General features: G+C 34.9%; 1 protein-coding gene across 1 annotated transcript; it reads right to left on the reverse strand.

Moving 5' to 3' along the window:
* Positions 1-5,412: 5,412 nt before the first annotated feature.
* LOC150038646 (uncharacterized) lies at positions 5,413-6,567 on the reverse strand. Its single transcript, XM_090313977.1, has 2 exons — positions 6,477-6,567; positions 5,413-6,128 (listed from the first exon to the last, which is right to left on the reverse strand). The coding sequence occupies exons 1-2, from the start codon at positions 6,565-6,567 to the stop codon at positions 5,413-5,415; spliced, it is 807 nt and encodes a 268-aa protein (XP_090170103.1).
* Between the last annotated feature and the right edge of the window lie 15,266 nt (positions 6,568-21,833).

Genomic DNA, 21,833 nt, shown 5'->3' on the forward strand with positions numbered 1-21,833 from the left:
TTGGCTTCCATAGTTAGCCAATTTTTCCTTCATCCATTGCCCTTTGAGTTACCACCCGAGAGCCATATAATTAACACTTAGAACTTCCTTCCTTTCTTCCCTAATCATCTTCATGCCCTTCCCTACAACATAACATTAACTCATGTTTAACATACTTAACACGTTAATGAATACTATCATGTAGGAAAAATAGGGTTCGGGGTTTACATTTACATCCCCTTTATAAAATTTCATCCTCAAAATTTTTTGCAAGTCCATCAACTGAACAACTAAGGGTATTTACTCCTCATTTTCTCCTTAGTTTCCTGGGTGGCTTTTTCAATGCCATGATTCCTCCATAACACCTTCACTAAAGGTATGCGAGATAGTTCTTGAGGTAAATCTAACCGATAAGCTGTTGGCCCAACTCTCTCCACTATCTCATAGGGTCTGATATACCTTGGACTTAACTTTGCTTTTTGCCAAATCTAAGAATTCCTTTCAATGGAGATAGCTTAAGAAATACTTGATCATGATCTCGAACTCTAATTCTCTCCTCTGCTTGTCAGCATAACTTTTTTGTCTATCTCGAGCTATCTTAAGATTTTCTCTGATAAGCTTAACATTATCTAGCATTTGCTGAACAAGTTCCAGGCCTACTTGTTTCCTTTCCCCAACCCCATTCCAACACACAAGTGTCCGACATGGGCTTCCATATAATGCCTCATACGTAGCCATTCCAATATTGGAATAATAACTTTTTCTATATGCAAATTCGATCAAGGACAAGTGTGTATCCCAATTTCCCTTAAAATGTAATACACATGCCCTCAACATGTTTTCTAGTGTTTGGATCATCCCTTCTGACTAACCATCTGTTTTTGGATGAAAAGCTATACTTAAATGTAACTTAGTACCCAAAGCTTTCTGTAAACTAGGCTAGAATTTTGAAGTAAACCTCAAATCTTGATTTGACACTATCGTCATTGGAGTTTCAAACTGACTCACAATCTTATCAACATACAACTTAACCAGTTTGTCTAGGGTAAAAGTGATCTTAACTGGCATGAACTTAGTCGTCTTGGTCAACCTATCAACAATTACCATATTCCATCATAACCTGATGGTGTTTTAGGCAAGCCAAATAAGAAATCCATCATAATATTTTTCCCATTTCCACTTTGGCAATGGAAGTGGATTAAGCTGTGGATTGGTGTCTTATTTCTCCCAGAGTCTCGTAGTTTGTAAACTGTACACATTGTTATAAATAAAATAAGAGTTATTTTATTTGGCATTTACTCATATCCAATAAACAAAGCTCCATGGTTATTGTATGTAAACTTAAGCATGTATATGAGATATACAAGTGGATCATGCCTTAAGTGATAACTTAAAAAGGTCTATAGTATAAGGATAGAGGAGGGATACCTGATCCTGGTGACTACGGATACGGTCCGCTTTATAGAGGTTTACAAGTGTTGTGAACTACTACAGATGGTAGATCCTAACCATTCATGTGGAGACATGTGAGCGGGGAGTCCTATACAAAGAGTTTGTATAAGACCAGACCAAGAGATGACTAGTCTCTTTACATAACGTCGTTGATACTTAAGACTTACATTGTATTGTGCATGATCGATTAGTTTTCGTTTCTTGATTGTAATCCTGTATGTTCAATTTCGAATGGAATTTGGAATGGTCATTCCGCTGTTCATGGAATTCCTCATGTCTAATTTCCTTCATAAGAAATCCTACTGGTCTCTGCCTTTCAGGTTTAACCTGCTGGTAAATCAAACACTTATCAACAAACTCTGTTATTTCTCTTTTCATGCTAGGCCACCAGTATGACTTCTTCAACATTTTATACATCTTTGTACTTCTTGGAAGCATAACACAAGCTGAACTATGCGCTTCCTCCAAAATTTCCTGCTTCAGTGCTAAGGCATTGGGTACACAAACCCTGCCTTCCTTGAGTAAGACTCCATCTGTTATTAACTTATAATCTGTCTTCAGACCTTTACCTACTTCCTCAACTATCTTTTAGAGACTAAGATCTCCTAATTGATCATGTGAAATATCATCAACTAAGGTAGGTCGTACCTGAAACAAAGCTAACAAGCCTCATGCCTAATCGACTGCTAGATCAGCACTAGCATACCTCAACTCTTGCAACACTAAACCCCATACGGATCTAAGAGTAGCATCCTCTGTTCCTAGTTTTTTGCTTAAGGCATCAGCCACCACATTTGCTTTCCTTGAATGGTACTCAATAGTACAATCATAATATTTAATTATCTTTAACCATCTTCTCTATCTCAAGTTCAACTCTTTCTAATCAAAGATATAATTTAAACTCTTATGATCAGTGAAAATGTGGCAATGCTCACCAAACAAGTAATGTCTCAATAGCTTAAGAGTTAAAACTACTGCTGCTAACTCCAAATCATGCTTAGGGTAATTACATTCATGCTTCTTTAACTTTCTAGAATCATTGGCTATTACTCTACCTCCATGCATTAGAACACAGCCTAATCCCTGTCGGAATGCATCACAGTGGATCTCAAACTCCTTACCTAGAGTAGGAAATGTAAGTACTAGAGCTGACACCAGTTTCCATTTAAGCTTTTGGAAACTATGTTCACAATCAGGAGACCATCCAAACTTCACATCTTTCCTAGTCAATTTAGTCAATGGAAGAGCTATCCTCAAAAAGCCTTCCACAAATCACCTGTAGTATCCTGCTAAACCCATGCTTCTTTAACTGTCTAGAAGTATTAGCTATTACTCTACCTTCATGTATTAAAACACAGCCTAATCCCTGTCAGGATGCATTACAGTGGATTTCAAACTTCTTACCTAGAGTATCAAGTGTAAGTATTGGAGACCATGCAAACTTCACATCTTTCCTAGTCAATTTAGTCAATGGAAGAGCTATCCTGGAAAAGCCTTCCACAAATCACCTATAGTAACCTATTAAACCATGAAACTATGTATGTCAGCTACCGTATAGGGTCACTCCCAATTCACAAATTCTTTTGTCTTCTAGGGATCTACAGTCACTCTTGTTGCAAATAAAATATGCCCCAGAATTACAACTTAGTCTAACAATAAATCACACGTACTAAACTTAGCATACAACTTATTTTCTTGCAAACATTTGAAGCACTAACCTCAGATGTTCCATATGCTTTTTCTTTACTACTGGAATAAACCAGAATATCATCAATAACAATTGTCACAACCTAATCTAGATAGGAATGAATATCTTGTTCATATGGTCCATGAATACCGTAGAGGCATTCGTCAAACCAAATGGCATTACTAGAAATTTATAGTGCTGATACTTGGTCCTGAAAGCAGGCTTTGGAACATCTGCTTCTTTTACATTCAATTGATGGTGTCCCTATTGGGAATGTCCTAGAACTCGTAGTTCATAAATTTCATGTTAAATATTCTATTTATCAATAAAATATTATTGAGTATCTTATTCGATAAAGTTGTTGATATTGCATTTTATGACGAAAATCCAATAAACATATCTATGGCTATAGTATGAATACTTTAACTTTATATAGTGACATAAATAGGATCAAGTTAATAGTATATAGCCTAAATGGTCTATAAGTATATGGATGAAATTGGGTATCTCATTCTAGTAACACTATTGGATGCGACCCATTTTGTATAGGTAATAATAATGATGCGATCCACAGATCATTCATGTAGAGACATGTGAGTGGAGGAATCCTATACAATAAGTTTGCATAAAGACTGGACCACAAAATAGTCACTTTTCTTTATAATGACTGTTTACTGTTAAAACTTACTATTTCATATTAAAGTAACCTAGGATAACTCGATTTAAATCCTGAACTAGCTATGAACTCCTATTTATTCGGTATTATCCTTTGATCTACATGGGTGAGAGTAGTCCAACAACACTGCTTAATAAGTCTTCCATTTTAGGGATAAGACCGGATAGATAGCTGGAGACATAGCCCTGCGAGATGAAATTCACTCCTACTCGTTTTAGGTTTAGCAGATAGGTTGTTCTCTTAAGTACTGATTCTAGGTCTTGAACAATCGGGGCCCCGCCTTCTCATGACAGAGAGGAACATGATTCATAAGTGGTATTATGAATGAATTATTCATTAGAGGGTCAGTGGAAACTTAAGAAACAAGATGTATTTATAGGGGTAAAATGGTAATTTTGACCCAACTATAAATACAAATAACATGTGAATGTTCGACTTACTTATTACGGTTAACATGGACAAAAATACATCTACAGTGAGGAGGGTGCAACTATTGATCTATAGTGGTATCTCTTGATGGTTAACGAAAAGTAATTAATTCGATTTAAATAATTTAACCAATTGATTACAGATCATTGGAGCTCATGATCTATAGGTCCAATAGGTCCATCTACTAGCTCATAAATTGGAATAATGAATTAAGTAATTGATTTCGATGAATTTTGAATTTAAGGTTATATATTTGAAATATTCAAATTCAGTTTTAGGTTTTTTTTTTTTTCAAATTGATTGTATACGATACAATTAAAATGTTTAATTTAATCAAAATTAAAACGAGATTGGAGAATCAATTAATATTTAAATTATAATTTAAATATTGATTGTATGAATTTGAATCATATTGGTGAAATTGATGTTATTAATTTAATATTAAGATATTAAATTAATTAAAATAGTTTTATTTCAATTAATTAATTTTGAATTAACTATATAAACTAAATTTTAAATAAATTAGTTTTATCTAAATGAAAAATCTTTTTTTTTAAATTGTTTTTGAGTTAGTGGATTTTTCCCAAAAATTGGAAAAATCCACTAACTTCACATATGGTGTATTATCACCAAATTTCACCATGAACTCTTCAATCAACACCACGTAGGAGCTGTCCTATATGCAGCCATGTTCTAATGCATGAAAAAGGTCTATATAATGAAGTTTCATGCATGAAATTTAGGAGAAGACTGAGTTCTTTATCCTTACTACTGTAAAACCAAAACCCTACTCCACCCTCACTAGTTCATCTTCAATTCAGCTTGATTAGAGTTTTTCCACCACACATTCCTTCTTGAGCATAGTTGAGAAGATCTTGTTGGTGATCTATCTAAAGAATCTAGCTCAAACTTGTGGAGATTCTACTGAAATTATGAAGAGAACTACAAAGGTATTGTCATGTTCAAACCCTCTTTTGAAAACTTCATGAATAGCATGATTAAAACTCAAATTAAATGTAGTTTAAGTGCTTATTGATTTTGAATTCTTTCGTTGCATGTTATGTTACTCCTTCAATCCTAATCTCAAGTCTATCTTAGAGAACACCATAGCCCCCTTAAACTAATCAAAGAGATCATCTATACAAGGTAAAGAATGTTTATTCGTGATCATCACTTTATTTAACTGTCTTTAGTCTATACACAACCTGAGAGTATCGTCTTTCTTCTTTACAAATAAGACCCGTGCCCCCCAGAGTGACACACTGGGTCTAACATACCCCTTATCAACTAACTCCTGTAACTGCACCTTCAGATATTTCAACTCAACTAGTGCCATTTTGTATGTTGCATGTGAAAAAGGTGTTGTACTTGGAATCAGGTCGATGGCAAACTCGACTTCCCTGTCAAGTGGCAATCTTGACAACTCTTCAAGGAATACAGCAAGGAACTCCTGTACTACTAGCACATCTCCAGGCTTCATCCCATTATCTTGTGAAACAATCACATGTGCCAAATAGGCAACACATCCTATGCTCAACAGATTTTTAGCTTTCACTGTTGATATCAAACTACTAGGGAGAAATCGCTTACTCCCCATAAACAGCAACTTTTGCTTCTCTATCCTTTTAAATACTACTTCTCTCTTAAAACAATCTATAGAGCCATCATACTTACTCAGGAAATCCATGCCTAAAATATCATCAAAGTCAAGTAACTCTAATGGAATCAAATCGACCCACAAGCTCTGACTCCCAATGACTATCTCACAGTTCTTATAGTACTCATGCACTATTATAACATCTCCAATAGGCGTAGAAATAAACAAATCCTCAGGCATGCTTTCAAGTAATCTATCTATATGTAATGCAAACATGCTTGATATAAATGAATGTGTGGCACCAGGATCTAATAACACATAAGCAGACTGGTTACATAAAGTTACTTTACCAACCACAACATCTGGCGCCTCCTCCGCCTCTTGATGAGTCACCACATATATTCTATCCTATTGTTAGGGTCGTCCTACTACCCCTTTCTACTTAGCTCTACTGAAACCCTAACCTCTAGTCCCAGTTGCCTTATGTTGATCTAATGTTTGAGAAACCATCCTTCGCTCTACTTAAGCTTCACGAGCTAACTATGGACAATCTCTCTTAAAGTGCCATGTTTGTCCACACTAGAAACAGACGTTCTTGCCACTATAGTATGTCCTAGAGTGACGTTTACGGCAATTTGTATATATGGGTTTCTCACCTATACTAGCTACAGATTCACTAGTACGTCCAAACCCTACTAAACTAGCTGCAGGTCTCGACCTCTTCTTGCTCACACTCTGCTGGCTCATAGTTCCTTATTTCCTCTTAGTTGTCTATCCAGAGAATAGAGGCTCAAAACTCTTACCTCTTGACTCTACTGGATCCCTCTGTTGTTCTTCTTTCCCTCATTTCCCCGAATCAATGTCAGCTATGCTTCTCTCCACTCTAATGTCTGTCTCCACTAGTTGGGTGAAATCCACCTAGCTGGCTGTAGAAGTAACTAGAGTACAGATTTCCTTCCTTAAGCCAATCTCAAACCTTTTGTATCTATCTTTCTCTTCCGCTATGATTGGAAGAGTGTACTGAGATAGCTCTATGAACTTTTGCTCGTATTCAGCAACTGTCGTTGATCCCTAAACCAAATGAAGGAACTTATCTCTCTTGGCTTCTCTGAAGGAGCTAGGATAATACTTATCCTCAAACACTTTCCTGAACTCCGACTAGGTCATAACCTCTTATCGGTTTCTTCTAGCGTCAATGATTGTCCACCATTTCTCAGCTTATTTCTACAATAGAAACACCACCAATCCGACCTTACATTGTCAGGGCATCTCATCACATTAAAGAATTTCTCAATCATGTCTTGCCAAACCTCAACATCTGCTAGATCTGTGGCTCATTTGAATGTTGTAGCACCTAAGGACTTAAGCCTATCGATGCCATACTTCTTCTTTAAGTCTACCTGCACAGACCCTACAATCATCGTAAGCCTCTGGGCAATCCTGTCAAGAGGATCTACTCCAATCTGTGGGGTATTTGACTCATCTTCTAAAGTTGTTTCTTGAATCACTAGATTTTTACCTTTCCTCTTACTGGAATCTGGATCCCTTCTGTCCTCAGGATTTCTAACGGTAGGGTCAGAATCCCCATCTGTTGTCTACTTGCTCCATCTGCCACTTCTTCTTGGCATTCTTATCTATGTATGAAATACACATGTTAAAGACTCACAGTAGGGACCTATACTAATGCATGAACTCTTTTTCCTTGCCCCAAAACCTTATGATCTGATACCAACCTGTCACACCCCTTCCCATATTAACCTTTTAACCTAGAAAAGAGTGTGACAACAGTAGTTATCAACCCTATCATGAAACTTTCCGCCTAACTAAACTATTTAGCTTGGAATAAGATGAAAATATTCAGAAGCTAACAGAACAAAACACATTTAAAGAAACCTCAGGCACCAAACACTACAAACTCATAACATAATTACAGAAGCAAAGTGTAGTGAGTCCCACCCTCAAAACTAGACCCTATATGCCACACATGTGTACATTTAATTACAAGGTAAACGTCTAGACTTTTATTCAACTATAACTTTAAGTGGTAGATCAGTAGTGCAATTATCTCTGGAGAGATGACCACTAATTGAGGAAATATTTCAAACGAGTGAGCTACTAGACCAGTGAGTGACTAATAAATCATAAACAACATGCTTTAATACTAAAGATTTCCAAGCAAACTCATAACTAAAAATTGTCATCATATAATAGCTTAAAAACAAAGCTTTTCATAGCTTCTAAGTTGAGAGAGAAACCTTTTGCTCAATCCTTCAACATTTAACCTTAGTTGGTGTGAAGTGTTCTCAATACAACCCACATTGAATCTACCTACATACACATGGTTATTACTAAGTACCGTCATACCTTAGCTACTACTGCCCAGATACCTTCACATTGTCCTTCAGTATCGAGTTCTAACATTATCATAGAACCCATACTTTGAAGTAAATCATACTTTGAAAACATAGCATCATAAGTCATATGCTTCAACATCCTAGCTAATAAGTGTCATTTCTAATGCATGCTCTTTGAACTAATAAATAATGAAATACATAAATCGTTCTTCTAAACTTCTTTAAAAACCTAGCATGCGTTAACAGCTTTTATGAAACAAAGTTTACTTGGAAAATATTTCAATAATTCATGTAGACAAGTATAAGTCTAAACATTTCTTACGCATGCATTATTAAAACATTTGAAAAACATCAACTTTGTCACTCATGGCCTTTGGTGTTCCTCCTAAGGTTGATAGGCTTCTCCTATTTATGTTGACCCTATGGACATAAACACCATGTTTAGCTACTAGTATTGGCCTCCATGTGAGATTAACTATTCATAAATGATCTTACATTCAACCTATTATAAGTTGTTTTCATATCAACGCATATCTTGCTATGTGTTCAACACTTAGGAATTTCTTTGAGGTTTAAGTCTTTTCTATGCGACCAACACACATCACAATCGCTAATACCCATGCGCCAATTGCATATCATAGGCACCTCTTCATCTGCACATCAATGCACACACTACCCCCTATGAGTCTAATTCTTCAGCACACGCCCACACAACCCAACGCATAGCTCAACGCATGCTGGCGCTCGACCTTGCCCTTGCACGCACATTAGCCTAGTGAGCTGTTTGCTTGTTCAACCTAAGCAGCTGCCTGTTTATTCAAAATTTTACAGATTCAACTTTAAGCTCGAATAAGTATCATCAAGGCTTTATCTCAGAAAATTTTCTTCTACAAACTTCTTGTTTAAAATGATCTTAACTAGCTTACCTTAAAATTTTAGCTCATAATTCCTCGTGGCTTGGCCAAAATCTTTCAATTCCACCTCAGGCCCAAATTCACCCGAGAGTTTGGCCTTTTTGCATCATTTTCAATTTCCAGCTTGATTCCTATGGAGATTCCTTCTGACAACCCTAGGACATCAACTAGACTGAACAAGCTTTAAATGGCTCTGAAATCACCTTAGCACGTGTAAAGAGCTTAATATGAGCCTTTGAATCTAGAGCTCCCATTTTAAACCAAGCTATACACGTCTTCAAGCATTCTTAGGCTGCCAAATGAACCACTAAGTAGGATTAAGTCCCTTAAGCTCGACAGTTGGTCCATTATAACCAATGACTGAGTTACTACCACTGTTTGGTTAACATATGGCTTCTTTGTTGCTTATCAGAATCAACGCATGGCTTCAATGCAACTAGCCCCTCATTTGGTCTAGTGCCAATGCCTGCTTCCTTTTGTCGTGGCGTCAACTTGAACAACGCATAAGCTTAACTAACATATGGCCCAAACTCATCGCATAACTCTTTCGCTAATGTCATCGCGTAGCCTAAATGCCAACGCATACCTCCTTGGCCGCATGCCCTCTCAGTTGTCACATGCCTTGCACCCAATGCCTCACCTAATACCTTCCTTACTCGCAACTCATGCTTAGCCGACGCTTTATCTTGCCCATCGCTTAACACACTTTCCTTGCACAATTACCCACTAAGCTCGCATGGCTTGTTCAACGCATTGCCTATGCTGGCACATGGCAACCTCACGACCACAGTCATCCTCATGGCATGATCTCGCACTCATCACTGCTCCACATAACCTCTACAAGCCTTGGTTGTCACTCACCCCAAGCTTCATGCATCAATGCCTTAAACCTAGCACATGGTTATTCTTGGCTTCCTCACTTAGCCAATTTTTCCCTCATTTATTGCCCTTTGAGTTACCACCCAAGAGCCATATAATCAACACTTAGAACTTCCTTCCTTTCTTCCTTAATCATTTTCATGCCCTTCCCTACAACATAACATGAACTCATGTTTAACGTACTTAACACGTTAATGAATATTCTTTTGTAGGAAAAATAAGGTTTAGAGTTTGCATCAATTGTTTTAATATAAGTGTTATATTAAATCATGAAATATCTAAATGTTTGTTATGGATGCAAAGCATGTCTAAAGTTTTATAAATTGTTATAAAATTGGGTTAGAATATTAAAATCCATAACAAAGATAAGTTGCATGCAGAAGCAGGTTAACCACTTGTTTTAATAATAGACTATTATCATGTAAAACTTGGGTTACAAACTCAAACGGTATATAACCTATCTAAGGCTAGGGGTACTTAAGTTGACGGTCTACGAAACATCTCCTACCTAGGGATTATGGCCAAATAATTTATCATTGTTAACCAGTTTTCTAAGCACACGTGAGCGGTGTGAGGTTTTAAAATTGGTTTATCACCTAGACTTAGTTTGTTTAATTAACCGAAACATACCTAAGTAAATATTTACCCAAAAAAAATAGAACACTTCACTGGGAGATTAGTAACATATATGATATGTTGTTTTTAGCTTTCACGTCCTTAAGAGTTCACACCGTGAGATCCGTACAATGCTTCGTGTCGATTATAACTCGACTGCTCCATTCGAAAAGTGTTTGCATGGGTCAATAGCTAGGTGAATAGGGAAAGTAGTTCATAGTAAGTGGGTGAAGGATATGTGTAAATGTATCTTGCAGTCTCTTCCATTAGTTTGGACCGTGAGATTCCTATGTTGCACCTGTTATCATCTTTTGGGTGGCATTAGCTAGTCGCAAACAATGCCTATCTTCTCAAAGTTTTGTAATATAGGATTCGGAACAACACAAACTCTTGAAATGGATAGGATTTCTTTGGTAAATTCCCAACTTTGACTCTCCAATTCGGAAGCATCGTTGGGGCCACTAATCTCTGAGATTTGAAAATGGAGGGTTATACTTACAAAATTACTAAGTATTAGTAAGTTCTTGACTGAAAACAGTAGCTAAATGACTATCAAAATATGAGTTATTCTGGAGATAGTATTTAGTTAAGAATGTCTTGTTTTAGTGAAGGAGTATTTGACTACCCCTCGGTAGAACTTATTCTGACTCAGTATAGTATCGTTGCAAAAATAATGAATGGTACATTATTAATTTGCTAAAACATGATTGAGTTTAAAAGCAATTCACTAATATAATATGTTTATATTTTCATAATGACTAGCTCACTAATATAGTTGTTGGCTTCTGATAAATTGACTAAGGATAATTATGCTACATGGAAATCGAATTTGAATACAATACTGGTGATAGACGATTTAAGGTTTATTTTAACAAAGGAGTGTCCTCCCATCCCTGCCTCTAATGCATACCAAACTATTCGGGAAACATATGACAGGTGGACGAAGGCGAATGAGAAAGCTTGTGCCTATATTCTTGCCAACATATCTGATGTTTTGGTAAAGAAACATGAAACCATGCATACCGCCAAAGAGATTACGGAATCTCTACGAGGGATGTTTGGACAACCGTCCTTCTCTCTAAGGCATAATGCTATCAAATATGTTTAGAACTTCCGTATGAAAGGAGAGGCCGCTGTTAGAGAACATGTCCTGGACATGATGGTCCATTTTAATGTGGTAGAAGTAAACAGAGCTGTTGTAGACGAGAATAGCCAAGTCAGTATTATTATTCTAGAGCCTCTTCCAAAGAGCTTCTTGCAATTTCACACGAATTCATTAATGAACAAGATAGAATATAATCTGACCACGCTTTTCAACAAGTTGCAGGTTTTTAGTCCATTTTGAGAACAAAAGGACATGAAGCAGAGGTAAATGTTGTCATTATTGAGAAAAGAGGATCATCCTCTAAAATAAAGTCTGACTCTGCTTCTTCATCAAAGAATAAAATTATTTCGGTGAAAAAAAAAAGGGAAAAAGAAAGCTTCTACTGACCGCAAAGGCAATGCCAAAGCTGTAGATAAAGGAAAATTTTTCTACTGCAACAAAGACGGGCATTCAAAGAGAAATTGCCTGCAGTACCTTGCAAAAAAGAGAGCGGAGAATGCAAAGCAAGGAAATTAGCTCCTCAAGATTGCTTGCAGAAAAAGAGATAATGCTCCAGGTTGTAAACATGTGAGAATATCTCAGAAAAGCCAGTGAGAGATCTTAAAGTTGTCATAAGATAAATCTATGTACGTTTGTTAATGTAATGAAAGTTTTTGTGTTTATCTTTTGTAAAGAACAAGTTATATAAAAATATATCCTTATGTTGTAAATGAAATATTCATTAGCAAAAGAAATATTTTATGTTTGTTCTTCTATAAAGCAACTTCTATGTTAATACCAACAAAGATAAAGTCACTTCAAATATTTAGATATTTAAACGGTTGGAAAAAAAAAAAAAAAGCAAAAGGTTTCTTCAAGTATTTATCTTTGGTAATTAAATTTTTGTCACATAAAAATCTTAATGAGATGAAGAAGAAGGTTAAAAGTGGTCATCTAAATAAGTTAGAAGATAAATCTTTTAACATTATGTGTGACTTATCTTGGAGATAAAATGGCCTAAATTTTAAGAACCAAAGAACCCTTAAAATCTTGTACATTCAGATCCTTTATGGTTTGGTGAATATCAAAGTAGAAGGAATGGTATGAATATTAAAGTAATTATTCAAAGGACAGTTATGTTTACCTAAATTATAAGTTTAAAAACATGAAAGGTTTAAGGTGTATAAAAACCTGTTAAGTAAAATAATTAAAATACTTCGATCAGATCAAGGAAGAGGGTATAGAAAATCTAAGATTTCCAGGACTCTATACACCTAGTTGCTTGATCGTTTCACGGATACACAGTAGTGACTGTTATATACTCTTATGAACATCATTCCATTTTAAGGTATTTCTGAAACTCCATGTGAGATATGGAGAGGTCATAAAGGTTGTTTATGACATTTAAAGGGTGTTTACATATTTCAGAATTTTAGAAAGTGATCGACACATGTGTTAGTGTCAAACCCTAAAGTATTGGAACATCGTTCAAATAGTATGCCTATTTGTAGGCGACCCAAAAGTAGTGTACTTAAAATTTAGACGAAAATCAAGTATTTGTATTGACAAATGCTAAATTTTCTCGAAAAGTACATGTACAGGAGATCATCATGTATTATATCTAGTTTCCATAAATGCAAAATGAATATCAATAAGACTTATTGATTAAGCTGACCTTGTAACAAAATTGTTGAGATAAGTCAGATGCATCTTACTCCGAGATTTGAGGGTGCCTCGATGTAATGGGAGGATTTTATGATAACAAGTCATCAGTTCATGGTAAGGGTATCGAGAAACAAGAAGTTGTGGATATAAGATGCATTTATCGAGAAACAAAAAGTTGTGGATATAAGATGCATTTCTTAAATTTGTTTGAATGAGAAGTAGATTGTATGTTGATATGTTTACAGTGATCCTCTCGGCTAGAATATTTGAGGGTCACCTAGTGAGACTAGGACCGCGAGTTGTATAACCTAGGGAAAATGGGAGAAACACCTATGGGTATGTGATACCTAAGGAAAACCATCATATGTGATACCTAAGGCAAACCATGGGTATGTGATACCCTAGTTTATTGTATTTCTCCCTAAAACTAAAAAACTCAGCATTATGTATACATATGTATGTTACCACTGGAGTTTTAGTCCAAGTGAGAGTTTATTGGGTTTTATGTGATAAAACTCGTGGTTTGTAAATGATAAACTTATTTTGTTGATCAATAAAGATGTTATTGAAGTTTGATTCAATAAAAATTGTTATTGAATATATGAATTGCTCATTTTGATGGAACGAACACATGCACAGTGGAAAAAAATAGATCTAAAGTACTCTAATTAGATTAATTATAAAGATAAGCATGCATGAAATCAAACAAGTAAAAGGGGAAAAGAATACAACCTTGTAGTCTTTGAATCTTTTCCAAATTAGCTGCAATCTCCTCACGAACGGTTCGTAGACCACCACGAGATTCTTCCCGACTATTCTCCGGCCTTAGAACGGGATGGTGGAATCCAGTGAGTGACTAATTTGGAGAGGAAAAAGCTAAAGCTTTGAGAGAAAAATGGATGAGATTATCACATAATCTCATCTAAACCCATTATGGCCAAGAAGTCTTTAAAAGCATTAAACATTCCTTTTAAAGACCATTACATGCAAACATGCAACTTTGAGTCTAATGAGAATTTGACACTCAAAATTCTATTAACTCAAAATGTGGGATTTAGTGGGACAAGTGTCTTCAAATGAAGACAATACTTAGCCATGCAAAAATTGACATTTCCCATTCACAAATGTTGGATCTTTTCACTAACTTGGTCAAAGTTTGACTCTCAAAGTCCAAAGTCAACAAATTTGACTTTTTGATTTTTAAAAAATCAAAAGTCAACAATTTGACATCCATTGTATTTTTTACCTAGTCAACAAATTGACTTATAATGCAATTTTAACCAATCCATTTAATTTCAAAATTAATTCTAATAATCAATTTTAAAAATTAAATTAATATTAAATAATAAATTAAACAATTTAATTAATTTAATTATTAAATCAACACTTATCCCAATATATATGATTTACTATTCATAATCTTGATATTTAAATCTTATTTAAATATCTCCTATTTTCTCTCTCTTCATGTTTAACTCACAATTAAACATTAGATTAAATATATCAATATATTTAACGCTTTGCCCCAAAATCAAATTTGAACACTTCAAATTCGTTCGTCAAACTGTTCTAAGGTTTAGTCCGATATGAACTAGTAAGGAAACCTTACGGACCTACAGATCATGGACTCCAATGATTCGCGATTAACCGGCTAAACTCTTTAATCTAATTAACCACCATTCACTAACTACTGGGTCACTCCACTAAAGCCCAGTAGTTGCACTCCCCTCACTGTTGATATATTATGTCTACTCGATATAACCATGATTAGTAAGTCAACCCTTCACAGGTTGCTTGTAATAACGGTTGGGTCAAAAGTTGTTTTACCCTCGAGATTACATCTTGCTTCTTAAGTCCCACTGATTCTCTAATGAACAATTGGTTTGTGATTCAATCGTTAAACTGAGTCCCTCTCAAGCCAATGAGAGGGTGGGGCCCCTTGTTCAAGATCCGAGTTCACACTTAAGGGAACAACCTCTCTATTATCCCTAAAAGTGGGTAGGAGTGAATTCCGTCTTACACCCTATGTCCCCAGCTATTTACCCAATCTTACCTCGAAAATGGGAGGCTTGTTGAGCCGGCGCTGTTGAGCCAAGCCTCACCCATGCAAATCAAAGGATAATCCCGAATAAATAGGAGTTCATAGTTAGTTTAGGATTAAGGTCAAGTTATCTAGGTCATCGCTTTAAAATAGTTAGTCTTAAACAGTAAACAACATTATAAAGTAAAAGTGACTTAATTCTTGGTCTGATCTTATGCAAACTCATTGCATAGGACGCCCTTACTCCTCATTTCAATACATGAACGAATCAGATCACTTCGTTTGTAGACTTTACAACAAATTATAACAATTATAGAGTGGGCCCCGATAGTGTTACTAGAATAAGGTACCCAGCCTTATTCATATACTGTAGATCATTTTCGCTATTTACTGAACTTGATCCACTCTTATGTCTCCACATAAAGTTCATGTATTCAAATAATAGCCATGGATCATTAATTTATTGGATTTAGACTTTACAAGTGAAATTCACATATTCAATAATAGTTTTATTAAATAAACGTCAATAATATTTTTATTGATAATAGAATATGTTTTACAAACTGAAAGTTTTAGGACATAAAACCCAACACATTTCATTTCAGAGTTAAATCCAATAAACTAAAATATCCATGACTATTACATGAGTACTTGAACTTTATATGGAGACATAAGAGTGGATCAGGTTCGACTAAATAGTCAAAATGATCTATAGTAGAATAAGGTTAAGTGCCTTATTCTGGTAATACTATCAGATGCAGCCCATTCTGTAGTTGTTACAATTTGTTGTAAAGTGCTACAAAGGAAGTAATCCTAATCGTTCATGTGGTGGTTTGAGGAGTGGGGGCATCTTGTGCAATGAGTTTGCATAAGATTGGGTCAGGAAATAAGTCACTCTTACTTTATAATCTTGTTTAATATTTAAGACTGACTATTTCAAAGCGATGACCTACGTAACTTAATCTTAATCCTGCGCTAACTATGAACTCCTTTTTATTCGAGATTATCCTTATATTTTCATAGGTGAGGGTTGGCTCAACAGCGCCGGCTCAATAAGTCTCCCATTTCAGGGGTAACACCGAATGTATAGCTGTGGACATAGGGTGTAAGAAGGAAATCGCTCCTACCCACTTTCAGGGATAATAGAGAGGTTGTTCCCTTAAGTGTTGACTCCGGGTCTTAAACAAGGGGTCCTACCCTTTCATTGGCCTGAGAGGGACTTGGTTTGATGATTGGATCTCAAACCAATTGTTCATTAGAGGATCGGTGGAACTTAAGGAACAAAAAATAACCTCGGGAGTAAAATAGTTATTGACCCAACCGTTATTACGAACAACCTGTGAAGGGTTAACTTACTAATCATGGTTATATCGAGTGGATACAATATATCTACAGTGAGGAAAGTGCAACTACTGGACTTTAGTAGAGTGACCCGGTAGTTAACCGATGGGGGTTAATTCAGTTTAAAGAGTTTAGTAGATTAATCTCCAATCATTGGAGCCTATGATCTATAGGACTATTAGGTCCCCTTACTAGCTCACAAAGGAATAAATCTTAGAATAGGGTGATGAGTTAATTTGAAACATTCAAATTTGAATTAAGGGAATTAGTAATTATATGCTATATAATTACTCGTTTAATTATTGAATTAAACAAAATTGGAGAATAGATTGATATTTAAATTCAATTTAAATATCAAATTACAAGAATAGGGATTTATGGTAGTGGAATTGGTGTTTAATTAATTTAATATTTGATATTAAATTAATAAGATTAACTAAATTATTTAATTAATAAAATCAATTATTTTTTAAAATTAAAATTTTGAATTTTGTGAAAATTCAAATTTAGAAAATCATTTTGTTTAATTTGATTTTTGAAAATTAAATTAAAAATTGAATTGTAAGGAAATTCAATTAAATTGATTTATCAATTTTAAAAATAAGAATTGATTTTAAATTCTTTTTTAAATTTGATTTAAAAAAGAGGTTTTAATCAAAATAGGAAAAATCCACTAAAAGTGGGATTTTTCACACTTCCAACACCTTAATCATAGTTCCACTTAAATCCATATGAAAATCTCAAGTAGGAGTTGTTGCTTCATGAAGCAATCTTATTGCATGATCTTTTGATACAAAATTTCAATTCTTTTGATTGAGATGAGGGATGCAAATTACTGAATTTATTTAAGATTTGAGCTTGAAAAAAGGTTCTTCAGCTGGGTGAAAAACTAGTGTGTATCTTCTCGAATTCTTCCATTAATTCAGCTTGTTTTGAGTTCCACAACTCAATCTAAGGTTCCTAGGGGATAGTAGGGAAGATAAAGGAGTAGATTGCAACTGAATTCGTGGATTGAAGAGAATCTTCAAAGGTATTGTTGAAACCCTCTTTTTTTTTTTTTAAGAACATGCTTAATTTGAAGCTGAAATTGATGAATTAGAATGCTTAACGATTTTTTTTCCACTACATGATTGTTAAAATTAACAATTATGCTTACCGTTTTAAGGATTTGTCTAAGTAGGGAGCCGGGAACATAGCTACACAAGATGAAATTCACTCATCATCATCTTTATATTATAAGTGTTATAGTATAAGGGTGTATGAAAGCATGTATGCTTGGTTCATTACAATTTATATAAGAGTTATATATAGTAATGAATGAATATTGCATGAAACATGAAACTTAGGTTAATTTATAAGAGTTATAAATACCTAGTTTAGCTTAGCAATGTGGATGGTTTTAGTTGTTTTCTTTTATAAGAGTTATAATGGAAATTAAAATTAAAATCAATAAGAAAGACATGCATGCAAACTTAGGTTGAATCATGTATTAAAAGAGTTTTAAAATTTGATTGAGATAGACCTAAGATCACGGTTCTAATGAGATTAAAAAACTAAGTTTAATCTTTTAATCAGTTTAATAGGATTAAATTGACTAATATAAAAGATTAAATATGTACCAAATCTATCTATAAGGGACCTTTTGTCTAAGGCGGGTTCTGTCTAAGCTAGGGTATTTAAGCTGACGGAAATGGAACACCGCTACTTGGGAACGTACCTAGAAAGGTGAATTAGATAGATTTGTTGCATGCATGTAGATTTGATGATAGTCTGTTAAAGTGTTTAATGAGACTTGATTCGAACTTGTTTAATTATCAAAAGAAAGAGTTGTTTTTTAGCAAATTAAACTCACACTTAGATAAAATCAGTAGCCAGATTGTCTAAGTTAATGAATCCCTAGGTAGAACATTCAATGGGAGGTACTTGGGGTATATGATACTTCACTTAAACCTCTACACGTTTCTCCCTAAAGTTTACACCGTGAGATCTATCCTCGACCTTGAGACACCCTGGGAGTGTCTCCCTAAAGGATGGTGTTTGGGTAGGTCAATACCAAGGTGAATGGAAAGAATGTTCATAGTAAATGGGAGCGAGACTTGTGACAACATATTCCACAGTCTCTCTCATTAGGTTGGATAACGTTTTGTGCATTGCCTTGAGGAACCCTAGGAGTGTTCCTCTAAAGGATGGCAGTTTTGCACGACTCTTTATCTGATCTTCTGTAAAGGATAATGTTGCTTTAGTCTCTTGTCATATTCTGCTTTTTTGCTATGGTGGGCGCATTAGGGCGGGACTCTAAGGCCTAAAATAAGGGGTTACACTTACCGAAATTATTAAAGGTTAACATATTCTGGACCAAAAAATGGTGACTATTAGAGTCAGTTATAAGAGTTGTTTCTGTCTAATAGTTGAGAATGTCTCATCACAGTGAAAGGGCACCTGATCATCCCACCGGTGACTTTTATCCTACCTTACTAGGGCATCATTGCGAAATAGATGTCATTTCACTTAGGGTGCATAAGAACTATTTTGCTAAAACTAAAATTGGTATTAAAAGTGGTATTATAAATAGACTTATTGAGTTTGTTCATGTTTTTAAGCAACTGTAAAAATTGCAACCGCCACTTTAGCTTTATTATCTACCAACAAACTAATTAGCGAAAACTACACTAGTTGGAAAAACACGATTAATACAATTCTTATCATCGATGACCTGCGGTTCGTCCTTATGGAGGAGTGTCCTCCTATTCCAACTCAAACTGCCGCTCGAAATGTTCGAGAGGCATATAAGAAATGGACAGGGGCGAACGAGAAGGCCCGAGCTTACATCTTGGCCAGTCTGAATGACGTCTTGGCCAAGAAGCATATGAGAAATGGACAGGGGCGAACAAGAGGGAATTTAATTATATATGATATAATTAAATTATTTCAATTATATGTGATATAATTAATTTATTTCAATTATATGTGATATAATTAATTTTATGTATTAGATACATTAATTGGAGAAATTAATATAAATATGATTTATATTAAATAAAGGAGAAAAGAACTATGGTTTAAATATTACATATGATGCGATATTAAAACTATAGATTATAAATATAATATGATAAATTAGTTATTATATTTATTTATAATAAAAACAATTATAAGATAATTGTTTGGTTGGTTTTTTATTCTCCTTTAATCAAGTTTGAGTGGGAAGTTTCTTTCAGTTTTAATAACTGAAGAATAAAAGTGAAAATTGTTTTCATTTTTCAAGAGAGTAAGACATAACGATCGGGTAAAGAAAAAAAGCTATGTGATAGCCCTTTGAGAGATTGAACGACGAGCGAGTTTACCAGACGACTGCCTCTCATTTACTAAATGATCGAGTACCCAGTCTATACGATAGACTTAAGCTTTTCTCCCACTTACTCGATCGTATACTTCCTGCTTCCCTCTACCAAATCCACACAGAGCCCACACCTCCTGAATTCTCACACCAAGAATACCAAGGCAACTGAGTGGTAGTGTCGAGTGTTGCTGTTCGAGGGTCGAGGATTGAGTCTTACTCCATTGGGTTTGAGGATCTGACAGTTCATGGAATTGCACTGGTTGTTCGTTGCGTTCGTGCTCATGATCGAGTTTATTGGGACGTTGACTAGTGTAGATTGAGGGAATACTTGAAGAAGAGTTCTTCATAGATATGTCACTCGATTCCCTTTATTTTTAATTGAAAAGTATGTTGTAATTTACTCGATGATGCATAACTTTAGCTGTATGTTTGTAAATGTTTTGTTCTTTTACAATGGGTTTGGAACGATCTGGCTTCCGCCCAATGGTTCTATTGTATAAAAGTTTCTTCAGTTTATCCAAGTATAACATTTATATTTCGATTTTAACCTACGATGTCTCGGTGATAAACTAGTTTTAAAACCTCATACCACTCAAGTAAGCTCATAAAATTAGTTAACAATGCTCAACATTTTGGCAATTCGACCATAATCCCCAGGTAGTAGGTGTTACGTAAACCGCCAACTTAAATACCTCCAACCTTAGACAGGATTACATAAACCGTCAACTTAAATACCTCTAGCCTTAGACAAGATAACAACCTATTTTAACTATCAAAACCTAAGTAAGCATGATGCTTATCTTTGTTATGAATTTTTAAAAGTCTAATTCGATTTTGTAACAACTTATAAAAATAGAAATGCTTTGCATTCATAACAAACATCAACGACATTCAAACTTTAATATAACATTTATATTAAACTTTAGAAATCCTAATCATGCATATTATATATTATAATTAACTTATAACATATGATTATGCATGGAACATGCTTTCTCATTGTGGGATTTTAAATCTACATGGCATACTATATGCACATACATGTATAATTTAAATATTACATACATCACATGCATAAATATTTAAACAATACTAAAATGGTTCAACTTTGGCATCCTAAGCAAGCAATTAATACCAATTATTACAAAAAAATTCAAAACTTCTTTCAAAAAGGGCTGGAACGCTCGACCCAAACCGGCCTTCCAATGCTTCAATTAAGGCTAAACCGGTCCAATTTGAGCAAAACCAGACCAAGAGTCGACTAAACCGATCAAATCGAATTAACCCCGCGTGAACCGACTCACGAGCGCGCATCTTTCTGGGCTGGGGTGAGCACCATTGCAACGCTCCATCCCAGTGTTGCAATGCCACAGGCTTCATCAAGAGTAGCATTGCAAGATTCTGGGGCAGCATCGACAGTAGCTACTCCTCCAGGTTTCTACTATGGATCTTGCTTACTTCAATCTTCAATTACAACCTAATTTTAACTATATTGACTTCAATAAAATTATAGACTCTAGAGCATACATATAAGCTCATCAAACAAGAGCCAATTACAAATTAAACTTCATAATCAAAGAAAAATCTAATGTGAAAGTTGAATTTCGACCATATCAATCAACCAAACATGCATTCTTATAAATTCACCCACGAAACTCAAATTAACATTAATTGGATGCATAAATCATACTCTGATACCAATTGATAGAGTAATCATGCAAAATTCAGAATTAATCAGAATCAATAAGCACTCTTAGTATACGTAATTTGAGTTTAAGAG

Source organism: Benincasa hispida, chromosome 1 (assembly GCF_027475165.1).
Source record: "Benincasa hispida cultivar pf3 chromosome 1, pf3_genome.v1.1, whole genome shotgun sequence".
NCBI classification, from domain to species: domain Eukaryota; kingdom Viridiplantae; phylum Streptophyta; class Magnoliopsida; order Cucurbitales; family Cucurbitaceae; genus Benincasa; species Benincasa hispida.

What these genes read in the sequence shown, in the direction of transcription:
- LOC150038646 (XM_090313977.1), bottom strand. Translation starts at nt 6,567, where the DNA reads ATGAGCCAGCAGAGTGTGAGCAAGAAGAGGTCGAGACCTGCAGCTAGT. An exon ending in TGAATCTGTAGCTAGTATAG is followed by an intron (nt 6,129 to 6,476) that starts GTGAGAAACCCA and finishes ATGTGTTATTAG; the next exon opens with ATCCTGGTGCCACACATTCA.